The sequence below is a fragment of the Tinamus guttatus genome, unplaced genomic scaffold, assembly GCF_059628265.1.
Source record: "Tinamus guttatus ecotype Peru unplaced genomic scaffold, ASM5962826v1 Tinamus_guttatus_pri_ptg000323l, whole genome shotgun sequence".
Lineage (NCBI taxonomy): Eukaryota > Metazoa > Chordata > Aves > Tinamiformes > Tinamidae > Tinamus > Tinamus guttatus.
The window spans coordinates 1,631,390-1,643,556 of NW_028288857.1; the positions used below are offsets into that span (position 1 = coordinate 1,631,390).

Sequence of the window (12,167 nt, forward strand, 5' to 3'; positions counted from 1 at the left end):
TGCATAGAGCACACTCGCTTTGCAGAATGGCTGTGTCAGCTGCTGCCCATTTTTAGAAGCTGCTTTCTTGTTTCTTACAGTGAAGCAAACTTAGATTACCATTCTAAATGCTAATAGGCAGAATGCATGAGATTTAACAAAATAAAGTGAATTTATATGTAGATTGTGACATTAGTATTTAATTATGTACCCATCATAACACTGATGAGGCATGCTGCTAAATATTGGTGCACTGAAGTGAAAGCTTATCCTTAAAGAGTGGGTATATTTTACTTTCTCTCCTCTTTCCTAATCTGTTTAAATAACAGGATTGATTATAGGCTGTTTACCAGTATTCACCTATTACTCCTTCCTTCGTGGGTCACAGCCCATGAAGCTCAGAGGAAAGCTGAGCTTCTCCTTTGGTGAGGCACTAAGGGTGATTCTGTGAATCTTACATTTTATCAGACCTAATTAAGTTTTAGACTTGTTCTTTATTATTATTATTTCAGTGTAAAGTAAAAAAAAAAAAAAGAAAAAGTAACTGATTGAATTTTTTTAACCTTTCTTTTTCTGTCCTTCTTTTCAGACTATGGAAACCCCCAAATATGAGCTGGTTGTAGAAGCTAAGGACATGGGTGGTCTTGATGTGGGATTAACTGGCACAGCAACTGCTACTATTCTTATTGATGACAAAAATGATCATCCACCTGAATTTACCAAGAGGGAGGTAAGAATTTGCCATGTGTTCTATAAAACATTGCATGGAGTTGTACTTGGCTTGTTTCTAAAAATAAAAAGTCACTTAATAGAAGACAAGGGTATCTAGAGACAGCACTGATAAGAGAATTGCTTTTTCTAGCAAAAGATGAATTAATTTGAAAATCTGTGATCAAAAATGTAGTGTAGGACTGTACCAGACACTAGTGCATCTCCATCTCTGAGACGCTAATTTGTCAAATATCCTGCTGTTCTAGTTCTTGTTCTTCAGACCAACCCCAAGAACTCCATAATGTTCTTTACCTTGATTTTTGTGTCCCCATCCCATGTATCTTTTTAGCTCAATGAGACAGGCTTTCTCTGAGCTGCACCTTTCTTCTTTTACATTCATCTATACCATTTCCACAACAGAGTGTGACTGCAACGTAGAAATTCATGCCAAGGGGATAATATTGCGAGGTTGGCCAGCAGGGTGAAAATCTGTAAATTATGCTTGCTAGTGGGAACTTTCTCCCTTGGCTCCTGCAGGGGAAATAGTTTTCCTCTTGTCTGTATTCTAACCGAGGGCTTTTGATGATAGGCAACATGGATGAAAGCAACATATTTTGTCATGTCTTCAGTACATCACCTGTGAGACAGCTAGTGTTGACAGTTCTGTAATGAAAACTGTAGCCCAAAAAGCTTTAAATTTCACTATGGGTGAAGTTTGCAAGCCCAGTTTTTGTGCTGTAAGTTGAATTTCATTGAACAATTCTGAAAAGCCTAGGAAAAAAGAAAAAAAAAAAAAGAAACTCAGACACAAGATGTTCACTGCCCTCAGGAGAATGTAGTACTGCTGCAGCAAAGTTCCTGGTTTCAGGCAAAGCATCTTCCAGGTTTCTAACTCTTCCCACACTGCTCCTTTCCCTCCCTTCCATTTGTTATTAATCTGTTTTTTTGTTTCCCCCCTGGCACCTGGAGAGAATTAAGCCTAAGAAGAGTTTTACCTAATAACAGCTGCGTTTGGATTTTGCCATAAAAGTTTCCTGAAGTTGTTGAGTTTTAAGGAATATTCCCAAAAGATGGTAGAAAACACTGGGGATAGTGATTTTAAGATAATTTTTTAGAAGAAGCAAGTGAAAGCCTATTGTTAAAAAAGTCTTGTTTTTCTCCTTTGGGTATGCTTTTTCTTATTTTTTAATGCATTTTCCTGGCCTAATTTTAGCCATTTGACAACAGATTATTTTGAAACAAATTACTGCAATTTTACTTGAATAATTACACCTTTTATAAATGCAAATTGGATAACCAGATTAAAAAAAGAATGAAAGAGGAATTAAAAGAAAAAAGCAGCAAGAATAAGAAATAAGAAACAATGGCAACTTTGCCAACAGGAATAAGAGTTTTTGTTAATCAGACGCAATAACTGTAATTACTTTTAGCAAAATTCTTTGGCAAGAGCTTTTCAGACCCCTGAAAAGCAACATGAAGAAAGTGATCCAAGCCTTTCAAGTAAATAGGCACTAAGTGGGTTGGATGAAGCTTTTAATTCCCTAAGGATTGTCCTTTAGGTCAGGCCCTTAATGCCCTGCGAGCTATATCCTGAGAACCAAAGTTGAAGTATGTATAAAATGTATTATTTTAAAGTTATGAAACATAATTAACAATACATAAGGACAAGTCAATTTGTTTAGAAGCAAAAAGTAATGGTATTCATCATCATTAATGGCAATTCATGCCATTCAGAGTACTGCATATATGAATTTCCAGGCTTTTGCCTTTTACTATTTTAATTGTGCATCCTGTTTGCCTTAACGATTTTCTGTAGTAATTTGGACTTGCTTGTTAAAAAAATGGGTGTCTGCTTAAATCCTAAATTCACTGTTAGATATTGTCTATTTCTGGAGAAATTCAAAACCTCTTACAAATTCTTTTCAGTCATTGCTAGTGAAAAGTACTCTGTACTCCCCCAAAGACAGTCATTTCAGTACAGAATTACAACAAAAGTGCAAACCAACAGTATTATATAGCTGTCTTTGAAAAGCCTGGTTTTATATGTATTTCTTACACTCTGTATGACATATAAATTTTCCTGTTTAGACTTACCTCTTTTTTTAATACATCATGACACTGCTTTGAACCTTTCACTATAATTCAAAGATGGTAATGACATCAGAAATCTTCTTTTTACCTTACTAAATGGCATGATTCTTCTGTGGATAAAGCAGGAAAAATCAGACTGCAGGGGTATGTTATCAGCTCCCTTTACAGAGATTATATGTGCTCTGTGTAAAATATAGAGTTTAGAGAAATGGAGAACATTTATTAACAAAGCTAATGCCACTTTCTTTGACTTACTGCTTAAAGTACCTAGCTATTTTATTTAAATATCCGTGTGTGTATTTATATATATTTAAATCTTAGTGCAATACTATTGATGTGAAGAAAACTTGAAAGAAAAGACTTATTCTACCAGATAAGTTTTGAAGTAGAAATCTCACATACAGTAAATTTCAGGCGGATTCTTCTATTTACTTTGAGATTAGCTGCTTTCTTTTGTATTAGGTTCTTTTAGTATTGATGAGTTTCCCTCCTCTCTTCTTTCTCCTTAAAGATATTTTCCAGCAGTACAGTTTTCTCTTTTATGAAACAAATGCCTATTTACCAGCCTGTGTTTTCTTCTGGCAGTATAATTTCTGTCGAAAATAACTCTACCATTGTCATTTGCTGCTGATGCAGCTCAGTTAAGCCAGATTTTTAATATGTTCTCTTTGCCTGTAAACACGGTAGCTAGCTCCATTCCTGATCTGACATGACGAAAGCCAATGAAGTAGATATGAGCCGGGTTCAGCTCTAAATATTGTTTCACCCTCACACTTCACTGAAGATGGTTTTTAATTTTGGACAGTGGACTGATCTCTCTCTTTTTTTTCCTCTCTTTTTTTCCCTTCAAAAGCTGAATTTACTGTGTATTTTTGAAACGAGTTGTTTATGGATCTACCCCTAAGCAGTGATGCTTGCTTGTTTACTCCTATTTGCTTGTGTTTTTAGGAGGCCAGTTGCTTGCGCACCTATTCAAAATACACATTAATGGCTTCATTTGGTGTCTTCAGGAAGGTCTAAGTGCTCCTTTGCTCCTGTACACAGTTTTGCAGTAGCCTGTAGTGATTTTATGTGGATTTTGTTGGAAGACAGGATGGTCACCCAGTGAGTCTCGAGTTCTCTGGTCTTCCTGCATCTCCCAACCATGCAGTTCTGCTACAGTTGTGGTCTTCATGCCCAGGGAAAGAATTCATAGATGGTTTATTGGGATGTAATCACAGAAGATGTTGAGCAGCTGGGCTGTGATCCAGCAAAGCACTTCCATTAGCTTCAGAGGAATTGCTTAAGCCCTTGAGGTTAGAAGCATGTGCCAGGTGCTTTGATGGGCTAATGTATTAGACATCACTTTGTGGGATTCAGCCCAGTTAATTATCTTGTTACTGCCCCATCAGTATATACATCTCTCAAAATATCTGCCTTGTTCTATTTCACATACGTACTTACCCCCGCTGCTTGTAATAGCATCCAAGCAGTGCAAAAATCCATTCAGACTTGCAAACAGTGCCCTGTTCCCGCTGCGGCTTTAATAACTTCATCTTTAATACTTGAAAAGAGCAATGTTTCAAAAGCTTCTCCAAAAATCCTCGAGTGAGGTAACAAGGTCTGCTCTTTTAAATAGCACTGTGGCCAGGTTATCCTGCCAGGTTTAAATTACAGAGAATGAAAATAGAGATACTTGTGAATTTACGGGCCTTTTACAGGAAGTTTTTAAAATTTACAGTCCAGTTTCTCTAAAATGGAAGACTTTTAAAATGAGTGTTATGAATATACATAGCATTCATAACATATATGAATATACTGCATACAACATTTATTTTGTAATCACAAAGAACACATCCTTTCCAGCATGTTAAAGCCTTAGGCTCGGTTTTCAATAATAAAGCAAATAACAAGGAATTGATCAATCCTGGAAAATCTGATCTCTGCCTTTTGTACTGTAGGAACAGACAAACTGTTTAGGATTGAGTTAGCTTAGACTGAGCATAGGCTGGTGGTGCTAAGCATGGGTTCTGTACCCAGCATGTTAAGGAAAAATAGACTGGTTTTGTTATGTCACTTCGTAGCAATGGGCAGCAGACCACTGTAGTGGTTTGTGTCTACAAAACAGTGATCTGAGACTATAGATAATGCTGGTGGAAGATGATTGGGATTTGTAGTATAGTATCTGTTGGAAGTCATGAGCTGGTAAACACTTCTCATGGTTCTAGGCAGCCTTCCCTAAGACCCAGGGCAGGAAAACCCAAAGAGTTTCAACAAGCAATGAGAGTTTCACCCTCTGCTGCCTCTGCTTCCTCCTCCACAAGGAATAGTGCAGAGAATTCTCCTTTCTGGGCTGTCAACCTTCCTCAGTGGAAAATATGCGCTCAAAAAAGGCATTCCACAGAGCTCATTTGCCTCCCTCTCTTCACTTTTGTCCTGACTTCTTTAAAGTATCTGTTCCTAAAGGAAGAGGCCTCCATTGCTCTTCTTTAATAGTACATATATATATATGTGTGTGTATATATATATGCACATCTTTTTTTCCCCCTTGGTATGGGATGAGTTGTCTTTTCTTAGCAAATTCCATCAGGAGGACGAGAGAAGAATGAAAATTATGTAACTTAATAGGATTCTTCTACTTCCTACCTGGTTCTCATACCTGCCCTTCATCACAGCTTTGGGACAGCAACATGTCCCTAGTCACAAATTGGGAAGTAGGGGGATCTGTCACTGTGCTCCCAATTTCACAAAGGAAAGAGAGAATTCATTTGGCCAGGGAACAATCTCATTCTTGAAACAATCTCTCATTCTGCCACTTCCCATCCTCACCTTCGACTTCATCCATTTCTGGCATAAAGTAATATGAAATGGAAAGGCGTTCTGTCACATCAGGAGATTAAGACTTGGGAAAATATTTCTCATATTTTAAATTTTATGAATATATGATCTTTGAAATGACTTTTCCAGTTAAATAAAGAAGCTTGCCTCCTGTGAGCAGAATAAAATTCATATAATTTGACAAAACATCACCACAGTGAAATTTGAGACATTTTAGCACAGTGAGTCTTAAGTGAAAAATATGATTTGCTCACATTCTGAATACCTACTGATAAATGGTTTATAAAAGAGTAATAAATGACTAATGTGAGCTTTAATAAATGATTCATCAATTCCTATAGAGACCTGTAAGTGAATAGGTTGCTTGTCACCATGATTTATGACAACTTCCAACACTGTCTCCTGATTCAGTTATGCTATCCATTGGGGTAAAACAGCCCCTGGAGTACAATATGTATCACCGTCTGCTCGTGGTTCAAAGAGGATATGAGACTTTTGGAGCACCATCTGGAGAGATTTATTTTTCAACTCAGGCTGCCGAGAAACACTCTCCTAGCTTAGAGACTCCCTGTTTTGATTCCTGGTACTGGCCAGATCATATTGAGGACCAGCTACAGAACTAAAAGCACTGTTTAGGTTCCTCCTGGGTCTCTTTTCCATAATTCTGTTCCAAAAATTACTCTCTAAGACATGATATTGTTATTTTCTGTGCTAGACATATTTTACAGATGGGGATCAGGTCTGCTTGTTCTGCTTGCACATTTAAAAACAACAGATCTTTTCACCTTTGTCAGTGGTCTGAAAGTCAACCCTGATTCCTCCTTTTTTGTATCACAGGGTGTGGGTAGCGCCTCTGCCTCTCCTTTTCTCTGTGGGTCACATTTGTGAGCTGGATCCAAGACTCCAGCTTTGCATTAATGGTGCATGAAGAGAGACGGGCTCCTATTCCGTCCTCTAAACCTATTTGTTTTGGTGAAATCACTAGAGAAGCAAGAGAAAATCAGCTAGGACTATGGAGGTGTGCAAAGCAAAGCAAAAATATCTTGTTCTTTGGTGAACAGATGGGTCAGGAGCTGGCATGGCCAAGGCACCAGCCCTCTCTCACTTTCCAGCTGGGAGGGAAGTTGGGATGTGAACCAGACTGGTGAACAGGAACTGGTTGCAGAGTCCAGCAAGGCAGTGGTGACATCCCGAGTCTGCTTTTCTGCTTTATGTGCACTCTCTCACAGTGGTTCATAAACACCAGCATAAAGAGCAGCTTCCTGATGGCTGAGGATCATCATAGATCACATCCTTGGCCATCCTTGTTTTTCCTAGACCTGTCAACAGCCAACAAGGTCTCTGAAACTTACCCATTAGAAACCTTCCACATTAGATGAATACTTCAGGCTGTTTAATTCAGCTTTTCACCCCCTTCATCCTCTTGGAGCAGTCCACTAACACACTTGACATAGCTGAACCTTCAGGTGCCCAAGAGCCTCTTTGAAAATATAGGAAAGGTGTCACCTGGAGTGTGTTTCATATGTGAAAGGCAGAGTTCAAAGAAAAACTGCTCTGGCCATGGAAAATAGAGTGAAGGGACCCAAGGTGGAATTGCTATTTCTGTGTCACCCTTGAAAGGTGTCCATCTCGCTTGTTCTTGTAATGTGCAGGATCAAAGATCAAATGCCCCTTGAATCTATTTCTGCACAAATCTTAATGCTGAGAAAATTCTGCATAGTCTAATCATTTCAAGATGATGACATCCTCTGTTGTCCTCACAGATATGCAGGACAAATTACTATCCTTCCTGTCCTTTTCTTCTTGTGTAGTCAGGGTCATGCATGGAGAAGACACATTTGTAGTTCAGGGTATATTCTTTATTTCTTAAAATAAATGAGAACACTTTTTGGATACCTATGATATTCATTTTTCCCCATAAATATTCAGACATCGTGCTTGGTGAATTGAATACAGAAGAGCTGAAGTTGTCTCATAATTGACTTATTTGTGTTCTTTCATGTTTAAGCCAGGACAAAGATGAAGATGTATACGTGTTTCAGCTAGAGTCCATTTGCAAAGCATCTATTAATTTAGTTTAGAAAGTATCTATTAGTCAAAGTGAAAGCTATTTATTAAATCCTTGTGAAAGGAAACCATCTAAATGGTGATTAACTTTTATTTTTTAAATGAAGGCTGTGAGCATTCCCTACTCATTGCTGAAATAACAGAGTTTTGAAATTTACATTGAAGTTCTCATTTAAACGGTGCCACTTTATGTATAGTAATTAGTCATCACTGAGTCATGGTTTAGAGCTCTAAGCACTGATGGTTTGTTAACTGTTGTGATATACAGAGCATATTTTCAAAATCACCTAAGCCTTTTAGGAATTTAAGGTTATAAATAACATGGGTATTTAGACAATTAAAAAAACAGTTTAAGATTTTTTTTAAAAAAGAGGTTTGTGGACTTTAAAAGGGGGCATAAATATCTAATTCCCACTGGAGTCTATAAAAATGGTTTTAGGTGCACAGATTTTTGTTACTTTCAGTGCAATAGGATCCCACATGTCTGTCTGCCTTCTAAATCTTATTGCTTTCAAATACCTTGGAAGAATGCCTGGAATCAAGAGCAGCGTTTGTTGGTGTTTCTGAGCTGTATTGTGATGGTACCAGTCTAAGGACATCTGGATTGCTTATTTAAACAATCTGGCTATCGGGATAATGAAATTAGGTATTTATTATTTTTTCACCTTGTTCAATATTGGGTGTCTGTTCTTATCAGAGTTAGTTGGCTTTGAGGTTTCCTATGCGATGAGAAATGCCCGGCACCACTCAGGATTGAAGTACCAACACCAGCTGTAGCAATGCAAAGAAGAGGAATGATTTTAGGGAGAGGAAGAAAAACAAATAATGTTTATTCGGTGTAGTGAGTAAAAGAGGGGACCGTTTAGCAAAAAGAGCCTTTGGAAGACCCGTGTTTCCTGTGCTCATCCAGATTCATACTGTGTGCATAATAATTTGTATTCATGTGGCTTTCAGTGAGCTATCTGCATAACCAGTGTAAGCACTTTGTTCAAGAACTTCTGCAAAATATGTTTAACACCGAGTCCATCCACTTATCACATAATTAGAGCTGGATACACTGCATAGCAGTCGGCAGCAGACTTCTGCATTTATCTTCACTTGTGAGGGGCGAGTTCATTGCTTTGTTTCTCTCCACCAAGGTCATGAAATACATGAAGTTGTCTATTTAATCTCCAGATAAACACGTTTCAGTGGTACATAAAACAACAGAGTGCCTGCTTTATAGTCTGAAAGCAGCTGAGAAACACTCGTATAAGTACAGGAAAGGTTCTATGAATAGAAATGATCATTCAAACAGTGTGAAATTGGGGAGGAACACAAAGGCTCTTCACCATTGCTCCAGAGCTGATTTTTTCTTCCAGCTTTGTTTTCTCTTCAAGTCAGCTCCCATAATAGCTTGTATTTTTGCCAGTCCTTTTCTTTTTCTCTCTCTCTTTTCCTCTGTCCCTTCCCTGCCCGGAGTTTCCTTTCCTTGATTAGTTATGATCAGCTGATCTGAGCAGTCCTGATGGGAAGCTCCGTGTGAGCCCTTGCCTTTGGTAGCCCCTTGCTTGTGCTCAGAAGGTCAGCAGCACCTCGGTGGTAATAACAGCAATTCTCACTACAGCTGGGAAATTCTCGCCACAAAACCATTCCAGTGCTGACTATCCTCTGAAGGCTTCTTCCATCTGCTTCTGTGAACAGCAAATATCCAAACACTGCGAGCAACAAAAAAAAAGCCATTAAACCCACAATTTATTGCTCTCTTCTTATAGAAGTGAAGGTTAATATGCTTCCTCAGTGTGGTCTATGAAGTGTGAACTTTCCCATAGATAATAAGTTCTGAATTACAAAGCAAACAGTAGCGGTAAGAGTTGGGACTAATCAAGCACAAATAAGTTTGGGGAAGTAACTAGGTAGTAGAAATTAAAAAGGAAAGCTGAAAGAGAAGCTCTTGAGAGAAGCACAAGCTAAACAAAGATAATGTAATGTCTGCAGGCCTATTCTTGGACCACTTATATTCGGGGAAACTCTATAAACGTAATTATTAGCAGTTATTGCCAAGAACGGCTATGAGATTTTTGAATTAAACTTTTTTCCCCTTCAGTTGGAATTCTGAGGTCGCCTTCAAATCAAATTAGGGCCGTTCTCTGGAGATTTTGATTTTAATGTAAATTGGACACACTTTCCTGAAAAAATATATTTTTTTTTTTCCAAGTACACTGATGGAGCACTCCATAGGAATTTCACTTTATTTCAGTGTTAGGCAAGAGTCGTTTTCTAGTGCATCTTCCCCAAACTGCCTACAACACTGAATGGGGGTAGATGGCACTCAAAATCAGCTTCACACATACATTTCCAGATCAAGTTTTTAAGGAATGTACCTTATATGACTATAAAATCCTATTGACCGAAATGCTGAGCTCTGTATGCAGACACACTGTTTTCCATACAGGGTATTCATTGCAGGGTGGCTCCTAAATCCTCATTATTTCACTTCTATCAGTCTAGGTAGTGGGTCGAAGTAAATTGGCGGGCAGTCACTGAGGACTAGATAACCAGGCGTGATCTTGGTGGACTAGACAGCAAAAATGCTGTGTGTCTTGAAGGGACATTTGTGCACATAAAGGGTTACAGTTCCTCCAATATGCAGTGTGGAATCTTAACAGAAATGCTAAGAACTCCAGATCTCCTCGGCTGACGCAGCACAGCTGATTTGAGGAGTAATACATTGAGGAATTGTTAGATGTGTGGCAAAATATCACTCCTAATCCCACGAGTTAAGAAACCCACACTGTTAAAATGCCTCGAGTATCTGTAGGAGTTCTATTTTATAAGTAGGATTAAACAAGATAACACACTATAGATCTTAACATATTCAATTTGCACCAGACAAAACCCTATTTAATAGCAATTACACAATATGTGCTGCCTGGTATCGTATTGTAGTTTATATGAGCAGAAGGGATTTATAAAGCTGGAGTGCGTTCATACAAGAATAACAGTTATATGACTGTTTAGGTCATTCCACCAGAGAGAATTTTGTGATCAGTTTATCAAACTCTTCACTGACAAGTGAGATTTTAAGATTTTTATCAGCAATGCTAAAACTGATTTGGCTACTACAAAATTTGCTAACCATCTGTGCATACGAATCAAAATGTCAGAATTATTTAGACAAAATTTCTTTTTTCCTTCTGCTCTGGTACATTAAAATAGTGAACCGATAAAATTCAACATGCTAAAAGGAGCTGTACATTTATTCAAGTAAAATTGTTGGTAAGTGCCTATGAAAGAGACTCATTTGGAAAGCAATAAAATTCTATAGGGATGATCATCTCTTGAACTTACTGGAATGAAAATGGTGTTGATACATACAAGAGAAAAAAAATAGACTTGGGATTCATGCAGGACTCTTTGCATTTATGGCCTCAGTTGAAGAAAATGGCTCAGGAGTGTAATTTATTCAGATCCTTGTACTTCCTGCTTTTGGCTTATTTCCAGAACTTGTTTGCCTTAGAATCCCAGATGCTTATTTGCTTAAAGGGTAGCCCTTTCTCTAGCCGGCTGTCTAACAGTCACTTAATATTTATTTGTTTTTACAAATGTTTTCCCCTGTGTTCCTGGTCCATATGTCACAAGAAAATGTACAATCCCAAAGCTGCAGACAGTTTTCACTTGATCCTCACTTCCCTGTTTTACTTTTCGACCCCATTATGAAAAATCTCCACATCTTAGTTGGTTACCTTGACCCCGACGCTCCCCTCTGCAGCCAGTCCTTACAAATTTGAACTCCCAATTTGTTTGAACTCCCAGCTCCTGCTTCTGCAGCATTTTTAGAGATTTTTCTTTTTTGATTCTCCGGATACAGTGGAAGATTTCTAAGTTACTTGCTGGTTTTGTCTACTTGGTATCTAACTTGCCTAGTGCCGAAGTTCATTGTCTTCTTTATGCATCATCCTCCAAAATCTCCTTTGCCTACTTCATCTTTCTCTTCTGAAAAAGATGTATTTTCCTATGGTCTTTCTCCCATCTAAACCTACTATTTAGATAGCAGGTTATAAGGAGCCTTCTCTAAGTTGTAGTAATTGCCCTTAATTTTTCTTTCATCTCCAAAGCCTTTGAGACTTTCATTGATTTTCAGAGCCTAGACCTCTTCTAGCATCCCTTCAATGTACTTCTGCACCTGTTTCTAGTTCCTATTTCAGATTCAGCTGCAGCAGGGCTATTTTGAGTGATGCATCCAATGATCTTTTTAGGCTAAGTGCAAAATCCTCTTTCTATTATTGTTTCTTTTTTTTTTGTTGCTTTTTAATATGAAAACTGTTCTTAATACTTTTTAAAAAGCTGTTTCTGTCCTTGGTCATTTCATGATCCTCTTTCTGCCCCATATTTTTCCTCTTTTGGTGTTTTCTCTGGAGTTTTTTCATAGATCTCTCAAGAAGTCCATGTACCCTCATTGCCTTCCTTCTATAAGCTGAGTCCCGTCACTGTCTGCTTCCACACATCTTCTCATTTTTCCT

General features: G+C 38.1%; 1 protein-coding gene across 2 annotated transcripts in view; it reads left to right on the plus strand.

Moving 5' to 3' along the window:
• CDH13 (cadherin 13) overlaps positions 1-12,167 on the plus strand; it is a 407,362-nt gene that overhangs the window by 328,328 nt on the left and 66,867 nt on the right. For both annotated transcript variants that reach the window (XM_088529059.1, XM_088529058.1), the window contains exon 8: positions 569-709. In XM_088529059.1, the coding sequence (XP_088385185.1) occupies positions 569-709 (141 nt within the window). The remainder of the gene's footprint in view (positions 1-568; positions 710-12,167) is intronic.